This window comes from Chinchilla lanigera, unplaced genomic scaffold (genome assembly GCF_000276665.1).
Source record: "Chinchilla lanigera isolate Chin_1 unplaced genomic scaffold, ChiLan1.0 scaffold00019, whole genome shotgun sequence".
In the NCBI taxonomy this organism is placed as follows: domain Eukaryota; kingdom Metazoa; phylum Chordata; class Mammalia; order Rodentia; family Chinchillidae; genus Chinchilla; species Chinchilla lanigera.
Genome location: NW_004955420.1, coordinates 26,229,840 through 26,251,306, shown reverse-complemented (window position 1 = coordinate 26,251,306; position 21,467 = coordinate 26,229,840). Strand labels below are relative to the sequence as shown.

At 46.2% G+C, this 21,467-nt stretch overlaps 1 protein-coding gene across 1 annotated transcript in view; it reads left to right on the top strand.

The window, feature by feature from the left end:
• Sacm1l (SAC1 suppressor of actin mutations 1-like (yeast)) overlaps positions 1-19,710 on the top strand; it is a 48,920-nt gene extending 29,210 nt beyond the window's left edge. Inside the window, exons 8-20 of the mRNA XM_005383470.2 lie at positions 1,286-1,387; positions 2,542-2,627; positions 3,783-3,869; positions 4,356-4,424; positions 8,341-8,420; positions 9,776-9,874; positions 12,564-12,702; positions 14,863-14,932; positions 15,046-15,118; positions 15,949-16,042; positions 16,151-16,243; positions 16,582-16,639; positions 17,964-19,710. Of these exons, the coding sequence (XP_005383527.1) occupies positions 1,286-1,387; positions 2,542-2,627; positions 3,783-3,869; positions 4,356-4,424; positions 8,341-8,420; positions 9,776-9,874; positions 12,564-12,702; positions 14,863-14,932; positions 15,046-15,118; positions 15,949-16,042; positions 16,151-16,243; positions 16,582-16,639; positions 17,964-18,100 (1,187 nt within the window). The 3' untranslated portion in view covers positions 18,101-19,710. The remainder of the gene's footprint in view (positions 1-1,285; positions 1,388-2,541; positions 2,628-3,782; positions 3,870-4,355; positions 4,425-8,340; positions 8,421-9,775; positions 9,875-12,563; positions 12,703-14,862; positions 14,933-15,045; positions 15,119-15,948; positions 16,043-16,150; positions 16,244-16,581; positions 16,640-17,963) is intronic.
• Positions 19,711-21,467: the final 1,757 nt, after the last annotated feature.

Sequence of the window (21,467 nt, the reverse complement as noted above, 5' to 3'; positions counted from 1 at the left end):
ACTCGCACCAGCAGTGTTCACGGGGCGTCCACAGGCGCGGGTCAGGGCAGAGCGGAACACGAGTCCCGTCCACGGAGAACTGGGCCTTGCTGTGCGGTCCTTGGTCCCCGAGGGCCACAGCCCTTGTTGCAGGAGAGCGCTCCAGCCCTGGAAGGACGCGTCTCGGAGCTTACGGAGAGGAGGAGGAGGGCTTGGCGTTTGGGATTGCTGTGGCGCCGCCTCAGTAAATCCCAGCCACAACCTGAGTGCTGACACTGAAGATGGGGCCCGCTGTGCAAGCCTGAGGAGGCAGCGGGCGGGGGCGGGGGAGCGGGCGGCTCGGGGTATAGGTATTGCTTTGGAGGTGCTTGGTAGGTTCATGGGTACTTCCTTTAGCATGCTTTATCTTGGATGAGTAGCATTACTGAATGAAGGAAGAATGAGACATAGAAAGTAACCATGAGGCAAACCCAAACAAACGAGGAAGGGCCGTGGAGACAGTGACACACACGTGTCTTCTCCCAAGCCCCACCGGCCCGGCGGCACGCAGGAGAAAGCGGGCGAGAGGCCAGAGGAGCTGGCTGAGGTCGGAAGGTGGTGCCGGCCGCTGACCCGCGGCGCTGCTGCCGGAGCCGGTTCCACCTGTCCATACCAGCCTGGTTCTGCCCCCGAGCTCGGGGCAGCCTGCCTGTCCACGGGCAGGGAATGGACATACTGTGCGTGCAGGCAGAGGGTGCTGTGCGGCCACAGCAGCAGAGGAGCCTCAGGAGCATACCGAGCAAAGAGTAAAAGAAGCCCGAGTCCTTTCCCGCGGGGACGCGTCAGCTGCGCAGACTGAGTAGGAGCTGGGTCAGGAGCAGAGCTAGAAGCACGGCCGAGGGGGGCGCGCAGGAGGCCAGGCGCGGATTCAGGTCTTCTCCGACTCCAGTGCTCTACCTCCCTCTGTCATTTCTTAGAGGTTCGTCTGCCCTAAATTTGTGTTTCTCATCCAGAGTAGGATCTTTAGTGACATGGTTAATGCTTTTCAAGCGTGGGTCATGGGAAGGCAACCGCAGTACTGAGCTAGAAGCACTGTCCTGAGGTGCTGAAGCACCCTGTCCGCGTGGCTTTGTAGGGGTCCGGACTTGACAAAGCTTCACAGTGAGGAGGTGACAGTGCTGCAGTCTTAAGAATATTCGTGGAGAGCCGGGAAGACTTGCATATTCTCTGACCTTTGTCTCTTAAAGGAGATTCATTCTCATTAGGATAAAAAATTCAGATTGAGTCTGGAAATAGCACGTGCTGTGTTTTTCTTAATGTGGCTCAGTTATTAACATGCACTCGTGTTCTATCAATGGAAAATACTTCGATTGGATTCTCATCTCCAGGAGGAGCTGTTTCCGAGCCGGGGTGCGCTATTACGTCAGAGGTGAGACTGCTTTTGAGTGTGGCTCAGTAGCGGGTCAGGTCTCCCGCTAGTTAATGTTTGTCCAGAGCGACATGGCTGTAACCTTTTGCATTCATTGTTGTTTCATAGCCTCGTTAAATACTGCTGTCCTCCCCACTCCAGCAGTTAGGTAGGTCTCTCGTGTCTCACCTGACTCGTCAGTTACACGGGCGGTGGGGCTGGGACCCAGGAGGCTGCTGCTGAACTGCTCCAAGGGTTACCGGGGGTCCAGAAGTGCTCAGAGCTTTCAGGTAGAAAGGATGTTAAGTATTTGGGAGTTAGAACTCCATTGATTTCCCTCCCCTCATTTGATGATACGGGTCAACAGCTAGCTTGAAGGTTGTTTTGGGTTAGCAGGCCCTTCTTTATGAAGTAGATCGTGTGGACAGTGTCCTGCGGGGAGGCGTCAGGTACTGGGAAGGGCTCGCCCCCATCACGTCTCTCTAAACACAGAGCACAACGCTTTTCATACGAGGTTCTGTGGGCCTGTGCTCGGAGTGTGGGTGTTCTAGGACCACGTACTTTTTACTTTCATAATTAAAATTAAGCATTTTAGACACATTAATGTTATTATAACTAAATGCTGTTAACATAATGGGCTACAATTGCATTTAATGTGTTATTACTGTGATTTTTTAACTGTCAAAATACAATATTTTTCATAGTAGGATTATGAACATGCTTGGGAAGATTTTTTCCTTTTTCTTCTTTTTTTGAGACAAGTTCTTGCTATGTAGTTCAGGCTGGTCTTGTACACACTGTGTACTCAAAGCAATTCTCCTGTCTCAGCCTCCTGAGTGCTGGGATTACAGGCATGTACAACTACACCCAGCTGAAGATTTTTTTCTTTAAGACATACTAAGTTTGAGAAACCCTGTTTTAGAGGAGGTTTGTGTACATAAAAAAATAGCAGCCGGTTTCATCTGTTTACTAACAAGTCTCTCATGCTCTGTAAGCCTGTTTAAATGAGTAGGCTTGTGCTTTCTGGTTGTGTACTGTGCACTTGTTTGAATTTTCATTTTGTAAATACTGTCCTTTTCCATTCATCTGAACTGAGTTACCCTGAGTTAATGAGTTTCACACCTGGTGTTCCTTATGGAGGGAATATAATTGACTCAGTATGTTTCTCAATTTAGGAATTGATTCCGAAGGCCATGCAGCTAACTTTGTAGAGACGGAGCAGATAGTGCACTACGGTGGGAGCAGGGCCTCCTTCGTGCAGGTGAGTTCCCCCACTGCGGCCTGTCCGCTGGACCCTCCTGTTCAGCTTGCTGAAGTTCTCCTCTCCTCCCTTCCCTTCCTTTGTTAAGGAACATCTCTGTGTACTCCAAGAAAGGGCAGCTGATTAGTCTGGCCCCAAAGGCATTTCCTGCCCGTAAGCTGAATCCCTAAGGGAGAGGGTAGGCCGAGGTGTGAAGGCTGTGGAATTCCAGTCCCTCCTGTGCCCACGGAGGAGATAGGACCGCTGATGCTAGCTGGGCTCACCAGCCTGCACGTCGGGGCAGTACAGCCACACCACTCATTTGTTCCCCCATGGACTCATAGGTCACTTTCTGCTCCTGTCTTCATGACTAAAATATTCATATGCCCATAAAGGTATTCCTTTGAAAATGAACATAGTAGTTTCTGATTTTTCATAATGCTGTATTACAAAAGGGATGCAGTGGTACCTCAGTTTATGAACTTAATTTATTTTATGATTTTGGGGAAGACGATCGCGTTTGTGTTTGTTTGGGGAAGATAGCCATCCGTGCTTGTGTTTGCACCCAATTCAGAGTTGGCGAACCGAAGCAAAATTTTGCTGAACATGCCTGTTTGCAAACTGAATTGTTTGTAAATAGAAATGTTTGTGAACCAGTCGAAATGTTTGTAAATAGAAATGATTTTAGACTTGAGGATCAATCCGTATTTTCTGGTTTGTATTTCTGTAACTTGTTAATTTTCATTTGTGGTAAATTCATTAATTTTAGAATTCAGGGAGAATACAGAACTGTCTGTTACACAGATACCGTCTTTTTAACACTAAGGAGGAAAAGTCCTTTCTGAGCCTATTCCCATAAAACATGAACTTTTTTTTTTCTTTTTTTCTATTTTTTTTTTGAGTCAGGGTCTCCCCATGCAGTTCAGGCTGACCTGGAGCTCACTTTGTAGCCTAGGCTGGTCTTGAACTCACAGTGATCTTCCTGCCTCCGCCTCCGGAGTGCTGGGATTACAGGTGTGTGCCACCACGCCCAGCTTAAAACATAAACCTTAAAAATAGGCGCATATGTACTCTTTCATAGTGTGTAGTTTGTATGATTTTTCCCATTGTAGCCATTGATCCCTGTACTGCTGACAATAAGTTGAGAAAAACAGAGTTTGTATTTCTTTTTTTTAGACTCGAGGATCAATCCCTATTTTCTGGTCCCAAAGACCAAACCTCAAGTACAAACCACTGCCACAGATCAGCAAAGCAGCAAATCACGTGTGTATCTTCCCTGCTAACAGTGGAAACCCGGTGGCGCGGTAGTTTGTGTATAGGACGAGTATTTGTTCCCCATTCATCAGAATTCAGCATCTCTGAGGCCCTTCTCCTTGGTTCCAGCACACAGGGAGCCTTTAAACCCAAATTCTGCAGAGTGGCATTTTAGAAATGCGGACAGAAGGCTGATTGTGGGGCATGGCAGATGTGGATTTGAGAGGCCTTGGGAAGCTCTGCAACATTCACGCTGTCTAGAGCACTTCATACATTCTGTGGAGGTTGTACTCACGTATTGTAGCTCAGTAAGATGCTTCTAGTTACTGTTTACTGTATGGTATTTAGACTATCTAAAAGACATGATCCCTCTTAACACCGTTCCTTTAAATATAGAAATAGGACATTTGAGGGGGTACTTTAAAACATACTGTAAATATTCCTGTAATGTCAAATAAGTAATTCCTGTAATGTCAAATATACTTCTTCCCCCAGATGGATGGCTTCCAAAGGCATTTTGATTCACAAGTAATTATTTATGGAAAACAAGTCATAATCAATCTGGTATGTTTCTTGCATGTTTCTTTGAGGGGAACTAAAAACCCTTTTTAAGTTCACAGATAATTTAGTTTTAAGCATTTTAAAATTTGTAGCTCAATGGCATTAAGTATTTCCTAACATGTGCAGTCCTTTGCCTCTTCCCACTGTGGCCGGAACTGTGCCATTAACAGTGAGCGCCCACCCTCACCTCCCACCAGCCCCAGGAGTTCTCTGCTGCTTCCTAGCTCTCTAATTTTGTCTGTTTCCAGTTTCCACGTAATTGAAATCATAAAATGTGCCCTTTTGTGTTTTGCCTGTTTCACTGGGTATGATGTCTTAAAGGTTTATCCATGTTTTAGAATTTTGTTTTTATTTTTATTTAGTTATTGTATTATTTATTTTATTGTATTTTTAAATTTATTTTTTATTTATTTATTTATTTTTTTGGAGTCAGGGTTTCACTATGCAATTCAGGCTGTCCTTGAACTTTGTAGTGCAGGCTGGCCTCAAACTTGCAGCAATCCTCTTGCTTCAGCCTCCCCAGTGCTGTGATCACCACTCCTGGTCTCTCTTTTTCACTCTTGATAATACACTTTTATACACAAAGTTTTCAAGTTGTGATGAAGCCCACCTTCTCTGTTTTTTCTTTTGTTACTTGTGGTCTTGGTGCCATGTCAAAGAACTTCATTGCCAAATATAACATTGTTAAAAATTTCCCCTATAATTTCTTCTAAGACTTCTTTTTTTTTTTGGTTTTTCTCTGGTACCGGGAACTGAACTCACAACCTTGCGCTTGCCAGGCAGGCACTTTTGCCGCTGAGCTAAATCCCCAGCCCCTCTTCTAAGACTTCTATAGTTTTAGGTTTTCAATCCATTTTGAGTTAATTTTACACGTGGTATGTGGTAAAGGTCCAGCTTCATTCTCTTACACGTGGAGATCCAGTTTCCCAGCACCATTTGTCAAAAAGCCTGTTGTTTTTTCCTGAAAAATGAGTTAAACATATATACAAAGGTGAATTTTGGACCCCCTGTTCTGTTCCAAAGAGCTCTGTCTGTCCTTTTCTTGTGTGATGCTGTGTTTGTAGTAAGTTTTGACATCAGTAAGAGACTTCCCTCCAACTTCTTCCTACTTTTTCAAAATGGTTTTGGCAATTTTGGAAATTGCATATGAATTTTAGGAGGGTTTTTTATTTCTACAAAAAATGCCATTGAAGTTTTAGTAGAGATTGCCTTGAATTTGCAGTTCACTTTTGGTGGCGCTGTCACCTGAGCAAGTTTTAAGTTTGTCAATTCTGGAGCACAAACGTCTTTTAACTTTTTATGCCTTTAAAGTTTTTTCAGTGAACATGTTCTTCAAGCCCTATGTTTATTCCTATGTATTTCTGTTGAATTTTCCTGAGTATTCTTTTTGATACTGTTGTAAATGGAGTTGTTTCTTAACTTCCTTTTTGAATTTTGTATTGTTACCATATAGGAATGTAACTGATCGTTGTGTGCGGGATTTTGTATGCTGTACCTTTGCTGAGTTTATTATTTCTGACAGCTTTTTCTGTGGGTTTATTAGGGTTTTTTATATAAAAGATCATGGGTTAGAATTAGCGTTCTCCTTCACTTTTAAAAGACAGTTTCACTAAATTTCGAATTGTTGGTTGACATTTTTTTTCAGTTTCTGGGAATTGAACCAAGGGCCTCATACATGCCTGGCGGGTGCTCTGCTGCTGAGCTACACCCCAGGCTCACCCCTGGCAGTTAAGTGTGTCATCCCATAGCCTTGGCCTTTCAGATTTCTGATGAACGATCAGAGATAATTGTATTTACAATCCCCTGTGGGCAGTGAGTCTCTGCTCTCTATGCTTTCAGCCCTGTAATTGTAATGTTTTTGGTTTGCAGTTCTTGAGTTTATCCTTCTTGGAGTACAGTGTACTTTTTTTTTTTTTGGTCTTTTTGAGGCAGGGTCTTGCTCTGTAGTTCAGGCTGGCCTTGAACTCACTTTGTAGCCCTGGCTGGCCTCGAACGCATAGCAGTCCTCCTGCCTCAGCCTCCCAAGTGCTGAGATTACAGGCGTGCACCACCTTGTTCAGATTTACAGTATACTTCTTGCATTTGAAGATCCCTGTCTTTCATCAAATTTGGAAAGTTTCGGGCCAGTTTTTTATGCAGATCTTCTCTGCTTTTCTCCTAGCTTGGTGGTGTCCCTGTAGTCTGCTGACTTTGTTCACATCTCTTCATTCTGTTTTCTCTGTGCCTCATACATGCTAGACAAGTATTCTGCCGCTGAGCTACATCTCTGTTGTTTTTTCTTGTTCTTGTTCTTTTTCCTTTTCCTCAGTTTGATTTCAGATTTTTTGTCTTGAAGTTCAGACTCTTTTCCTGCTTGCTCAGATGTGCTGGCGGGTCCCTGCTGGGGTTTCCGGTTAATTTCAGTTATTGTCCTTTCATTTGCTTCCTGTCAGTGATTTCTGTTTCTTTGTTGATACTCTGATTTTGTTCATATATTGTCTCCTGATTTCCTCCAGTTCTTTGTCTATATTTTCCCTTAGCTCACTGAGCATATTTAAGATCACTGTTCTAAAGTCCTTGGGTAGTAAGCCTAATGTCTTTGTTTCCACAGGGACAGTTTCAACCCATTGGTTTTCCTTTGGATGTACCATATTTTCCTGCCTCTTTGTGTGCCTGTGATTTTTTAAAAATGGCATATTTGATTATTATAATTGTTCATTCTGAGAGTTAGTGTCCCCCCCCCCCGGGGGGGTGTGGTGTATTATGTTGTCGTGTTTTGTTTTGTTCTTTTTGCTTTGTTTTGTTCTTGATTGTTGAAGACTATAGTAATGTATTGGTTGGGAGACTTTGCCAAACAGTTCTGCAAAGACTGTTTGTTGTCCTGCATATTCCTAGAAAACTTATTTCCTTTTGCCGTGTTCAGCTAGTGTTTTTGACAGATTCATTGAATTGTAGGAATTGAAACACTAGCAAAGCATGGATGAGAGCACAGTCCTGTTTCCTGCTTTTTGCGGGTGGTCTCTCTGCTGGCTCGGACCTCCTCCAGTTAGCCGGGCTCCCCGCAAGCCTGGGGAACAGCGTTGGGGGAAGGCTCAAAGTTTTCTTGGGATTTTTTGTGCATGCATCTTGCCTGGGTATGTGGGTGACTTTCAGAACTCCTTCCTGGGCCCAAGGATAGCTCAGTGGCGCAGTGCCTACCTGGCAAGTGTGAGGTCCTGAGTTCGATTCTTGGTACCAAAAAAAATAACCCGCTTTGCTGTACAAGCTGCTTTTGAGTGTTCCTGTTTCCCAAAGAGCAGCACCCAGCATCCTTTCCAGGGTTGGGGGGAGCTGTATATCTCTTCCCAGATCTCTTCCCCTGGGCGTTTGGTGGTTTGTAGTCCTCTTGTAGCTTTTATGCGCAGTGTCCAGCATTTTCTCCTGTGTTCAGTTGCCTGAGACAGAGATGAGTGAGTTAGTCGTTCTTCAGGTTAGCGGGGAGGTGCACAGATACTTGTAACCAGGCCTGGTCTGCTTCTGCTGGTTCTATGAAGGGAGCTGAGCTAAGGTTTCTGCTAAGTTTGGCACCTTCTTGGAAGGAGCCAGGGGAAGAGGCTCAGTGGGAATGTCAGAGCTTTGCTGCAGTTTGGAAGGTGGCCTTTCTTGATTGGCTGTCTAGTTGGTTGCGGTAGACCTTTGGTTCTTTTCCATACGCCTACAAAGCTGGTTCCCTTGGGTCTGGTGGGTGCTTTGCTTTGATTGAGCTGGTGTCTTCGGCCTTTGCCCAGGCCGGTCTTGACCTGCACCTTGCTCCTGCCTGCGCAGCTGTAGCTGCAGTGTGCGCTGCGGCCCTGCCCATGCCCCCTTCGCCAGAATGAGCGCTGGGCGCATCCTCGCTCTTTGCGTGGCTGAACTCTCTCTGTTGAAATGAACTCAGAGCTGTGTTTGGGATGTTTCACAGGTGAACCAGAAGGGCTCGGAGAAGCCGTTGGAGCAGGCGTTTGCGACCATGGTGTCTTCCCTGGGCAACGGGATGATCAGGTACCTGCCAGGCGTGCGGGGCGCTTCTCTTCAGGTCTGATGTGTGCGCACACGCATGCACAAGTGTGGAGTGCTCACTGCACTTCCCTGGCTGGCCGTGTTCTCCATGCCAGACAAAGCACGATCGTATTTTTTGTTGGTTTGAAATGACCTCTGGCAGAATTCATGTTGCAGAGTAACTTCTTCACAGGCAAGCTTGAATTCATGTGTACTGCCCCAGGAAAATCCCTCCTCCAGCCTTTCTGTGCCTGTGGGGCATTAGGCCTTCCTTACAAGATCCCGCCTGCGTTTTTCAGTGTCTATACCTTGCACATATGTGTGGCAGAGGTAATTCTCACTTGTCAGTGTGTAATGAGCTTCGGACAGTTACCTAATACATAAGGGGCACGGGTCTAGACGTCAGGGGTACCCGGTGTGCAGGTGCTATATACCAAGATGAAAACACTGCTCTTCAGAGGGGAACAAATCTTTTCCCAAGACCCGAGCATCTAGGGGCAGCTCGTGCAGAGAGGCTGACACGGGGAGCACAGCAAGTGCCTCGTGCACTCCACGTCTGCCCATTTCCTGCTCTGGAGCGGAGCCTCGGCCGGAGTCTGAGCAGGAGCGCTGGAGGGACAGTGCGCTGTCATCTGCACAGAGAGAACCCGCTGAAGCACCGCCCTCGTGTGACTCCTGCGGTGCCAGCAGGTGACAGGGATGTGAACAGCGTGTGGGCTTCCGGGGTACAAACAGAACCCGCCATCACTCAAGCCCAGGGCACCACCTGCCTCTGCACTTCTCACAAGCCTAGTGCGCAGCACGCGCTCGAGCAGGCTGTCATGGATTGACTGTTGTTTGGGCGTTTTGAGCATAGGAATGGATTTAAAAATTACACAGAGGCACGGGCCTGTTCTGTGCACCCTAGCGGGGAGAATAGATACAGGCTCGATGCTCACGGCAGCGCCTCCCTACATGCACCTGAGTCCGCTCCACTAGCATGTGCTGAGCTGCTCCTTGGCTCCTGTCTGTGGGCCCAGGAGTAGAGTGTGTGTACGTTTGTACGTGTGTGTGTCCACGTGTGCAATATGGACACTCATAGCTATGATCACAAGAAGGGGTGCGGGAGAGTGGCTCCCACAAAGTGAAGGAGGTTCGTGTGTTCTAAGAAGTGTGTGTGCTCCAGGTGTGTGTGACTTCAGTGGGAAGTCAGCACATGAAGATATTGATGAAAAAAAATGATCTTGGGCTGGGGATATGGCTCAGTGGCACAGTGCCTGCCTGGCAAAGCCTGAGATCCTGAGTTTGAGTCCCCGTACCAAAAAGAAAAAAGAAAATAAATGGTCTGTTGTCAATTTCTCAATGTTTTCTTTCGGTAGATATATTGCCTTTGACTTCCATAAGGAATGTAGACATATGAGATGGGATCGACTAAGTATTTTAATGGACCAGGTAGCAGAAATGCAAGATGAATTAGGGTAAGCTATACTATTTTCTTATAGAGGGAAAGGGGTGTATGTGTGTCTGTCAGTAGTATTTATTATGCATTGTCTAGCAGATTTACAAAAGATGGTTCACTGGATTGTCATTACTTGTGTTTAGTTTTTCTTTTCTTTGGTCTTTTTAAGACAGTGTCTCGCTGTGCAGTTCAGGCTGGCCTTGAGCTCACTTTGTAGCTCAAGCTGGTCTCGAACTCGCAATGATCCTCCTGCCTCAGCCTCCCCAGTGCTAGGATTACAGGCATGCACCACCAGACCTGACGATATTATTTAAATTTTTTATTGGAAAGATGAGAATTGGTGATTTTAAAATATTTCTAAATTCTTAGAAGTGACAGAATATCAAGTATATTCATATTATAAATTATCTTTTGTGCATTTACAAATTCTCCCGTAGTGGTAATTGAACTTGATTTAGAACTGTTTTTAGTTAGATGTTTTCACTGAACTTTCAGTCTGGGGTATTTGTTACTGGCCTTTTCAGTCTGTAATGATGGTGGCTTTCCTTCACTTTCAGTGTCTATCTGCTTCACTTCTGTTTCTCTTTCTACTGTGAAAAGCTGGGCTATAGTAAATCACCCTAGGTACACGCTTTCCTTCACTTTCAGTGTCTATCTGCTTCACTTCTGTTTCTCTTTCTACTGTGAAAAGCTGGGCTATAGTAAATCACCCTAGGTACACGCTTTCCTTCACTTTCAGTGTCTATCTGCTTCACTTCTGTTTCTCTTTCTACTGTGAAAAGCTGGGCTATAGTAAATCACCCTGGGTACAAGTATATACATTTCTTTATGTCTGTTACCCACCTCCAACTCAAGGGGAGCAACTCTGAGGAGGGCGGATGGTGTAGAAGGTCTGTGCCTCTTTGTGGGGTTTAACACATTCACTGAAAGTAATCAGGTCCGTTTGTACACCAGTGATACGTGCTGCCCAGTGGGACGGTCACGCACATAGCACCGGTGGTTCTGGCCACCTTGTTTTTTGTGAGGTTTCACCATGAGTAGTGTGTGAAGGGAGACAGACTTACTTTATTGAGGTGTTGGAGAAAACCATGGCTGGGTCTGGCACGTCCTTAGACAGCTGGCTTCGTGGGTTCACCCTTAAGTGTAGTCATACCAGAATGTAATGAGGAAGACTGACGCCAGAGTCTGTGTCCGGTGCTACTCAAAGTGTGCCCCAGGGACAGCGAGGCTCTGGCCTCGGCTTTCAGATGGCCTCTCGAGATGTTTATTCCTGGGCTTTGGTAGTAGGGAGAGTCCAGGCTTCTGTCCTGATGCATCTTGGTGTGAATCTCAGTTTATCTCACGTTAGGCGTGTGGCCCCAGGACCTGTTGGTTCTACACTTCGTGTAAAATGAAGATAATGTCTGCCCAGCAGATGTACTGTCCAGTTTAGGAAATGATGTTTACAAGATATGTAGTGTTTATTCCATAGGTCTCGTGGGGTGCCCTCACTCCTGCGTGCGTGTGTCTGCATGCCAGCTCTAAACCCACCTTGCAAATTCTGCGTAACCTCAAGTAGATTTTTTTTATCTAAACTTCTCCTTCTGGGTTCTTGTTCCCAAGAGCATAATTTCTGTTTAGCTCTCAACAGATGTACCGCATGTCCTCCTTTCTTTAGGACCCTGGGCGGCCATTCGGGTGTGTTGATGCTGTGTATTCACGCTCTTCTCTGCATGCTCTGCTTAGGACTTCCTGGTGCATAATGCGTGGTCGCATGTATGGCTTTGAGCCGCCCGAGGGAGTGGAGTCGCCTCCATGTTTAGTTACACAGTAGGAAGTTGCCTACAGTACCAGGCTAGCAAACAGGTTAGTTGCTGTCTAGCAGAGTCCATATGTTGTTCTTAACCACTCCGCTGAGTGCTGTCGGCTTTCTGAGCTGACAGCATTGTCTACGGAGCTTGTTAACCGTAAAGGAAACATAGGAACTGCTGGCCGTCACGGTGGGCTGCGGCACCGATACCTGAGGAGTTAAGGGAAGAGGGGGAAACTGATTTTTCAGATAGTACCTGGGTTTTTTATATTTTGTACTATTTGCATGTGTTCCTCATTTAAAAAGAAGAGGACCCTGTTGTGTGAGTACATGCCTCTTAGCTAAGCCAGAAGCTGAGGCAGGAGGATCAGAAGTACAAGGCCAGCCTGTGCAACTTAGCAAGACCCCATCTCAAAATTTTAAAAAGGGTGGGGATGTAGCTCGGTATGAAGGTGCTGGATTCACTCCCCTAGATACGTACCCTGTGTAGTCCCTGCTTCAGAGATTCTGACTTAGTTGATCTCAAGATGAAGAATTTTCATTTCTAAAAAGCCACCCTGAGGATCCTGATACGGACTGAACGGGCCAGAAAACCCTGATGGGTACAGGCGTAGTGGAAGTAATTATGTTCAGGGAAACCTCTTCTGCTATCCATAGCAACCTTCACAGTCCTCCCATCTTTCCGCCTTTTCTGTCTGAGGTGTGATGGGCTCTAATATCACAGCTGCTTTTTGGGTAGGGTCTGTGTTCCTCAGCCAAACTTCTTCGTGGTGTAGGTAATAAACCGTGCACTATTCCTGCCCCATTTTAAGGCGGCTTCAGTAGTGTCCCTGAGGTGAGGCTGTGCCCTGAGAGGTGGTCACTGGTAGGTCTGGCTGACCTGTTTTGGTATGAGAGTGTTTATACAAATGTGTTTTAGTTATTTTCTAGTAGACTCTGCTGGCAAGGTGGTGACAAACCAGGAAGGCGTGTTCCGCAGCAATTGCATGGATTGTCTCGACAGAACCAACGTGGTCCAGAGCCTGTTAGCACGACGTTCTCTGCAGGCCCAGCTTCAGGTGCGAATTCTTCTTTCTTTTCTTTTCTCTTTTCTTTTCGTAATCATTAAGTTGATTGCCATAATTTGCATATACATATTGACCTCATTCATCATAGGCAGTTTGTATCTGTACATGGTATGTCTTGATACCTCTTTTTTTTTTCCCCATTCCCCTCCCTTTCCTTCAAAAACAGTGTGGCAAGAAAATAACCTTTATCTTTCAAAACCAATAGGAAGCCTCACTCCCCTTGCCCCCATCTTACCTAACCCTGGTTTTACTTTTGTGTGTGGCCATTACTTCGTGCACACGGTCAGAACGCGGATGCACGACTTCTTCATTTTTTTGCCTTTTGAGACAGAGTTTTGTTGTGCAATTCAGGCTGACCTGGAGCTCACTTTGTAGCCCAGGCTGGCCTGAACTCACAATGATCCTCCTGCCTCAGCCTCCCAAGTGCTGGGATTACAGGCGTGTACTACCACGCCCAGCTGGATGCACAGTTTTTAAGTTTGCCATTTACTCTAATATGAATGTGACCATAATTTTCAATGGTTGTATCATACTGCAGCTTACTCAGCCAGTTAAGTTGCTATGCTTTTGGCTTTTAAATAATACTACAGAGAATATATCTGCTTTTATTATTAACTTGAATAATTTTCTTTGGTTTAATTCTAGAGTTGGAACTACTGTGTAAAGAGAATCTATTACTTTCCAGGAGGGTTGTACAAATTTACACTGATGTCAGCAATGAATAAGTAAATAAATCTATTTCATTGAGCTCTTGCCAGTATTAGATATTTTTACTTAAAATAATTTTTTTCTATTTTAATAGTACAGAGTTGTACTTCAAGTTTGTTTGCATTTGCATTTTATTACTGGCAGAGGATACTAACTTCCAGGTAAAACATTTCTAATAACAACTTTGTTTTACCATCAACATTGATTTGCTAATGAGAGAAAAGATACAAATATCTTCTGGTTTTATTTGCAATAACAAATATGCTGTAAATTTCTAAGTCAGATTTCTAAGTCACATTGGTGCCGGGCATGGTGGTGCATGCCTGTAATCCCAGCGCTTGGGAGGCTAAGGCAGAAGGAGGATCGTTGTGAGTTCGAGACCAGCCTGGGCTAAAGTGAGCTCAAGGCCAGCCTGAAGTGCATAGTGAGACTCTGTCTCAAAAAGACAAAAAAAAAAATCACACTGGCATTTGTTGTGAGGGGCAAAAAGGACATCTCCGATGGTTTGCTGCCTAGATAATTAGCATTCACCTTTACTTCTGACAATTGTACGGTACGGGGAGGAAATTGTGGAAGTAAAATATCACCTTTGGGATGAATTGTTCTTGAGTCCTAAAATAACACCTGCTGCGGAGTGATTTTTTTGGCACAGTCTCTAGTTTGATTCTGCTGTCCTGCTCAGCCTGGTGAAGACCCGGGAGGTCCGTGTTTAGTAGAAGCTGTGTGAGGGGCGCTGGCTCCGTGGCTGACTCACCAGAGCCTGTCTTAGTAGGTTCTGTGATTACAGCTCGCTCTTTTCCATGCTTACACCCAGTGTTACGAACCCTCACGGACATCCAGAGCCCTCTGGACTGTGGGCCAGACCCTCTCGAGCAGCATTGCCAGCGAGTGTGTGGACTGTTTTGTTTTTCCACCTCGAGTGAAGACAGCTTTTGACTAGTTAAAAGCCAGGAGGGTGGCTCCCGTGCTGTGCCGGGCGTGGAGCCGCCCATTCTGAGGAAGGCAGGGGGCAAAGATGGCAGTTCTGAGAGAGTTGATGGGCTGAGGCAAAGGGCAGGGCCAGGTTTCCAGCGGTGTGGCTGGCAGACCCCAGAGGTCCCTGGGTGACGCAGGAGTGCGGACACCTCGCGATGGGGAGCCGTGAGAAGGCAGCACAAGGTTAGGGTGGGAGGAAGGAGGAAGCGGCCGCTCACGCCCCACAGCAGCCGCGCGCTCCCTGCTCCCTTTCCCGGCCCGTGGTGTCTCTGTCCCTGTGGTGCGGAGGCTCCGGGTGAGGCCCAGTCGCCTCTGGAAGGGCTTTGCTGTCTGCCCTGGGTGGAAGAGGGCCCTGTGGCCAGCAGCCAGGGAAGGTGGGACAGGGTTTGGGGACTGCTGGCTTTTTCTTGCTCCGCCATGTCTGCCGAAGCCTGTTATATGTAGGTATGGGTGTGGTTCTCGTTCTAGAGACTAGGAGTTTTGCATGTGGGACAGAAGCTTGAAGAACAAGATGAGTTTGAGAAGATTTACAAAAATGGTAAGTGACTTCTTTAATAAAGGCAGAGTTGCTCAATTTTTGAAATATTTTTTTTATTTAGAACTGTAGCTATCATTTTAATTACGATCAGCTCTTCTCTACTTTTTTTATAGCCTGGGCTGACAATGCAAATGCTTGTGCCAAACAGTATGCAGGAACTGGTGCCTTGAAGACCGACTTTACCAGGCAAGCGGCCCCGTGACTCGTGTTCCACCCCAGGGCCGTCAGCCCTGCTGCTGGGAGAGTCCCCCGACCTATCAAGGTGCCCGGGACGAGGCCCGGCGCAGTGGGTCCTTAGCCTCACCCAGGACTTCTGGTGCGCAGGAGCTGGAGAAGCAGGGCTGTGCAGCACTTCTTAAATTTTCCCACAGCCCTAGAGCTGCACCGCTGAGAGGGCACGCGGCCGGGAGAACGCTATGGCCCCGGTACTGGTGCATGTGGGCCCCTTCTGTGTGCCCTGTGGATTCCCTGGGACCAAAATCCTGCTTCTGGCCTCGATGCCATTTCATACCACTTAACTGGTACTGCGAGCTGCTCTTCATCTTCCTGGCTTTGTGGCTGGAACTGTTTTCTCTTTGTCACCCGTATAGTTGGCCCTGTGTCCACCAGTTCTGTGTCCGTGTGGTTGTGATTTAGCCGGCATAGATCGAAAATAGTCAAACAAAAATTGCACCTGTATTGAGCATATATAGACTTCATCCCTTTTCACTGCTCCCTAAATAACACGGTGTAACAGCTCTTCAGGCTGAAGAGCATACCATCTACGGGATGCTTCTGGGGCAGCTCCACCCCACTCCATTAAGCAACCTGGGCACCTGCAGACTTGAGGACACTCCGTGGACACTCAGGGATGGCTGAGCTTGTTTATTGGAGCAGCTAGTGACTATTGTAGAATGGTATTTTCAGGGATAATTTTTAACATCTTTGTAGCTCATTTCCATAACATATTGGCCATAAAATAGCTTGAGAATTTAGTGTGCCAGTTTCCACTTTAAAATTGAACCTCTTTTAATCAGGACTGGAAAGAGAACCCAGTTGGGACTTATCATGGATGGCTGGAACTCACTCATACGCTACTACAAAAACAACTTTTCTGATGGATTTAGACAAGTAAGCGTGTTTGATTTTTGGTCACTGGGTGACGATGTGTGTGCATTTTTTGTTCAGTCATGTGACCACATCAAGTTTAGGGATTTAATTTCCTTTCCTCTGTTCTAGGATTCCATCGACTTATTTCTTGGGAACTACTCAGTGGATGAATTAGAGTCTCATAGTCCTTTAAGTGTTCCAAGGGACTGGAAATTCCTGGCTGTAAGAGTCCTTGGTTTTCTCTGGTTGAAAGCACTGAAGGTGTAGATGTTGCAGACTCTTCTAACCCACAGCATTACACACCGTTCTGCGTGGAATACAGATACTCAGGCAGTGGCGGAGCGAAGATCAGGGCAAGGAAAAAAAAAGCGGCTGTAGCTTTGTGTCTCTTCCGGGACACACTGGCACGCCTTTCTGTGTGAGAACATACAGGCCAGGGGGAGAAAGATACTGTGTATATCAGCTTGTAGAAAGTTTTATGCATTTTCCAAAAAAAGTACACGACTGATTTTGCAGCCATTGGAGATTGATCGTAATGGTTTCCCCTTTCTCTTTTCCAGTTGCCTATTATCATGGTGGTTGCCTTCTCAATGTGCATTATCTGCTTGCTCATGGCCGGTGAGTCTGCTCTTACTTCACATCCTTACATGTATCCCTTAGTTGGAGGGTTGGCTTTGTTGGTATAATGCCTTGAGTTTTTGAGCACACTCAGCCTTTGATTTTTACCTGTTAGGTTTTCTGAGAGTGAGCTGGGCGTGGTGGTACACGCCTGTAATCCCAGCACTTGGAAGGCTGAGGCGGGAGGATTGCCAAGTTAGAGGCCAGCCCGGGCTACATAGTGAGACTCTGTCTCAAAAAAAAGGATGGAGTAAATAAAGTTAGTTCTTTTGATGTTACAGGAAGAAAAAAAATATATCTTGTACTTTGATAATCAACTGGATTTTATTTGCTTGTATTTGTGGTGCTAAGGATCAAACCCAGGGTATCAGCTTGCTAGGCAAGTGCTCTACCACTGAGCGACAGACTTAGCCCCTGCTCATTTCTTTATTTCATTGAAGATTTTGGTCACTTTTTGTCTTACTACCAAAGTAATACTCAGTAATTACAGAAAACAAAGGTAGGCAAGAAAATACATAGAATATACGTAGGAAAATTGCTTTGTCACCTCTGCCACCCCTGCTGTGAGAACCCAGCAGCAGAGCTGGCTAGAATTCAGTAGTTTGGCCGCTCTTTTCTGCGTCCCCTGCGGGAGCAGGTGATGGGTGGCACGCAAGTCTTGTCTCCTCCTGCCTCCTGCATAGGTCCCTGAGATGTCCTCCCCTCCTGCCTGCCGCACCAGGCCTGGGGCTGTCTGCTGCCACCTCTGACTTCTTCAGCACTTTGCCCAGGGGAGCCGTTGCTGGAGCTCGCCACTGCTAAATTGATTAGTGTTGTTTTGTTCCTTATTCCCACGTTTCTTGGTGGAAGAGCCTCTGGGGAGGCAGGAAGGTCCACACCAAGAGCTCGGCATGGAGAGTGGAGGCTTCCTTTGGGAGAGTGCCCAGCAGCTGACCAGCGCCAGCTTTCTTTCTTACTGTCTTAGAGAAATATTAAGGACTGTGAAAACTGGTAATTATACAAGTTTTAGCCAGGCCTGTAATTCTACGCACTCGAGCCTGGGGCAGGAGAATCGCATTTCAGGCCCGCTTTGGCAGCTCCACGAGGCCCTCTCAAAAGAAAATTTCCAGAAAGGGCTGAGGAATGTGGCTTAGTAGCACAGCGCTTGCCAAGTGTGTGCACGGTCCTAGCAGTTGCACCCCAATGCTGTGCCCCCCAAAGACGTTCTTAGATTCTTCCTGTGGGCGTGCTAGTGAACTGTACTGTTGCAGAGATGTGCTACACAGCGGACATTGGATGTGGTGTCAACACCTAACTTTCACTAACTCTGTTTTAAAATCAACAGGTGACACTTGGACAGAAACGCTGGCCTACGTGCTCTTCTGGGGAGTGGCAAGCATTGGAACATTTTTCATTATTCTTTTCAATGGCAAAGATTTTGTTGATGCTCCTAGATTGGTCCAAAAAGAAAAGATAGACTGAATTTGTGTTTGTGGAAAGCGGCTCAGGTTGGAAGAGTCCGTGATGCAGAACTGGAGTCTTTACTGACCCGCTTTCCACATGAGCGCAGGTCTTTCGAAAGCCTTTATCCAAAAACACTTCTCCTGCAGAGTGCGGGCGCCAACTCTGCGTTGATCTCATGTCCTCGCCTTGATGATCTCTTCGCTCTTGGGATGGTTGCATTTATAATTTGAAGCTATGCGATAATTGAAATAGAGCCTGCATTCAGCCCTCAGAATGGAAGGCATCTATTCATTGTCAAGTTAATCAACTGTTGCTGATAAGTAATATATTTTAAAAACTTAGCTTCTTTCATTATTTAAAACAGTAAAATTATTTTTCTAGCTCAGTTTTAATATTGTCATTATAGAAATAGTCGCTGTTAGCAAGCATACCTTTCCACACACCTTTGGGCTTTTCTTAGCAGTTTGGTGATGAGCGGACTCTCCCGTGTTCCTACGGTGTAAGTCTCCTGCAGTCATCAGCTTGGGGCGCTGGCGCGTGACGGCATGGCTGGGAGGAAGAGCGGGCCCCAGGCCGCCCCTGGACTTCGGCGAGCTCACACGTGATGGCAGAGTTCACGTATACTGTATCTTTTGTGAAAGGTCTACATGAAATCAAAGAATGTAAAGTCTGTCTCCTGTGCTAAAGGTCCAAGCAGCCTCTTCCTAAGGCTTGCCCCGGTGGGAATACCCGTCTTGCCCGCTGCTTCCTGTGTCCCTTCGTGGGCGTTACTCATCAGGACGCACAGCCTCTGAGCGGTCCAGTGCTAGACTGGACACCGCACGTGGGGGCCGCAGCTGCTTTTCCACGCACGGTACCATCGCTTTCACCCTGCAGGGTCTTGCTCAGTGAGTGTGTTGGAACCCAGTGCTGCTTGGTAGTTACAGTCTCCAATCAGGGACCAACTTCATGTGCAAAACCCCCCCAAAAACACTGCTTCAGAAGCTGTGCATAGTTGTAAGTCAGATTGTATATTCAAACTGTAATTACGAAGTTTAGTATTAGAACAGTATGTAAAGTAGTATAATTACCACTATTTTAAAACAATTAAACACTGCTATATTGTTTCAGTGTTGTGCTTGAAAATATGTACCATTTTTTTCATTAATAATACCTTATGTTGTCCTTAAATATTTCTAAAAGCGCCTTTATTTTAACATTACATTTTCAGCATTATCTTTTATAAACATTAATAGTTGTTGCTTTTAGAAATGCTAAAGGAAATAACATCTGGAAACCCTGCATAGCTTTAAATCAGTCATTTAACCCAGGGTCGGGTGAGTGAATAGAGCCACCTATTCCTAATGTGTAAATAATCATCCTTCGTTCCAGAGGTGGAATAGTGACACTTAGCGCCTGTCTACTGTAATGTAAACCCAAGTGCTACCAGATGCTTCACAGTAAGAACTTAATGTCAGCAGTTACGACACAGACCAAGTCCGAGCTGTAGTGTGGCTGCTTTGCAGGGAGTGGACTAATCTTGGTGTATTAGGTCAAAGCTGTCAATATTTAAGAACTCTGTCATGATTTTATTTAATCCATGTACTGTACATCTGTAAGTGAAAATAAAATGTCATATTCTTTTCTAATTATTGGTGGTATCATTTCTGTGCTTTCTCTTGAGAGACAATGATTTTTTAATCTTTTTTTGTTTTTGTTTCTGTCTTTTCAAGACAGGGTCTCGCTATGCAGTTCAGGCTGGCCTTGAGCTCACTTTGTAGCCCATGCTGGTCTCAAACTTGCAGTGCTCCTCCTGCCTCAGCCTCCTGAGTGCTAGGATTACAGGTGTGCGCCACCATGTCCGGCTTTTTTCTTTATTTTAAAGCAATGCATGATCATTATAGAAAAAGTCAGATAACTTAAATAAACAAAATCAGTAGTTTCTGAATTCTCTTTTCCAGTTATGAGATCTTAAGAGATTTTGTGTATCTTTTTTTTTTTTTTTTCTTTTTTTGGTACCAGGAATTGAACTCAGGACCTTGCGCTTGCCAGGCAGGTGCTTGTGCTGCTGAGCTATATCCCCGGCCCTATGTATCTTTATAGTTACTTTTTAGTTAACAGAGAAAAGCAGGGAAACGAATACGAAGGGGCTGTGAGTGGCAGCAGTGTATTGGTTACCTGCCCTCTGTGTGGCAAATAGCCCCAGAACGTGGTGGCTTACAGCAGCCCGCATTGTATTTATTATCCCACGGTTTTGTGCATCGGCGGTTTGGGCCTGGCTTAGCTCTGTCCCTGCTTTGGTGTCTCCAGAAAGTTGCGATCAAGGTTCATCTGGACAGAATCCACTTCCAGAGTCAGTCTCGTGATTGGCAAGTTTTGATTCCTCCAGGCTGCTGGCTGTTGGCCTGCAGCGCCCTCAGTTCCTTGCCACGGCGTCCCCCAGCATTGCAGTGCGGTTCGTGAGGCCATGAAGCAGGAGTGCCCTAGCAAGGTGGAGCGCACAGTCTTCCATAACCGCCTTTCAAGTCTCCTCCCTTCACTGCGGCCGTGGAGGAAGTCACAGGACCGAGCACGTTCAGGTGGAGGAGATTATGCAGAGGCATGAGCACCGGCAGGTGAGGGTCTTTGGGGGACACCTTGAAAGTCTGCCAGCCACAGTCAGGAAAGAGAAGCTGCGAAGCTAAGGAACACAACCAGCACTGGAGGGAAGCAGGTGGCTCCGTGCAGGAGGTGGGCTGAGGCCAGGACCAAGGAACACAGGTTTCCTACAGCTGTGTCGCAGAGGACCTCCCATTGCGCCAGGGCACAACTCGCTGCCTTCCCAGAGAGATCACCCCTAGCTCCACCACCCCACCCCATCTTCCCGTGCATTTCCTCCAAGTTTAGCCCACAGCCTACACCCGTAGATAAGCGATTGTCCAGTCTGACTTTTGAAGGCTGTGAAACTGGTATTCTGTATGTATCCTCCAGCTTGCCTTTGAGCCCAGCATTGTTTCTAAGACTTGCGTGTGGAAGCCTGGACCGGTAGCCCGTTAACCATCATTTGCATAGGATGAATATTATAATATCTATGTTCCCTGAGATTTATTGATGGCCGTGTCACAGTTCATTTTTGCCTAGTGTAACGGTACGTTTGGGTTTTTCTTATGGTTTGGTTTCACACTTGGTCTTGCGGTGAACACTGTGTTCGTCTCCTGGCTTATATGCTGAGCCATATAGGGTAACAGAATTACCTCTCAAATTGGATGTGTCGTCTCTACTCCTGCCGGTTCCACGTTCTCACCAACACGCGGCCTTGCAGACTTCTGACTCTTTTATTTTTTTATTTTTATTTTTATTTTTTATTTTAAAGAGTAAAAGAAGGGTAACATAATAATAGGAGGGGCTTACCAAATTACAGACAAAG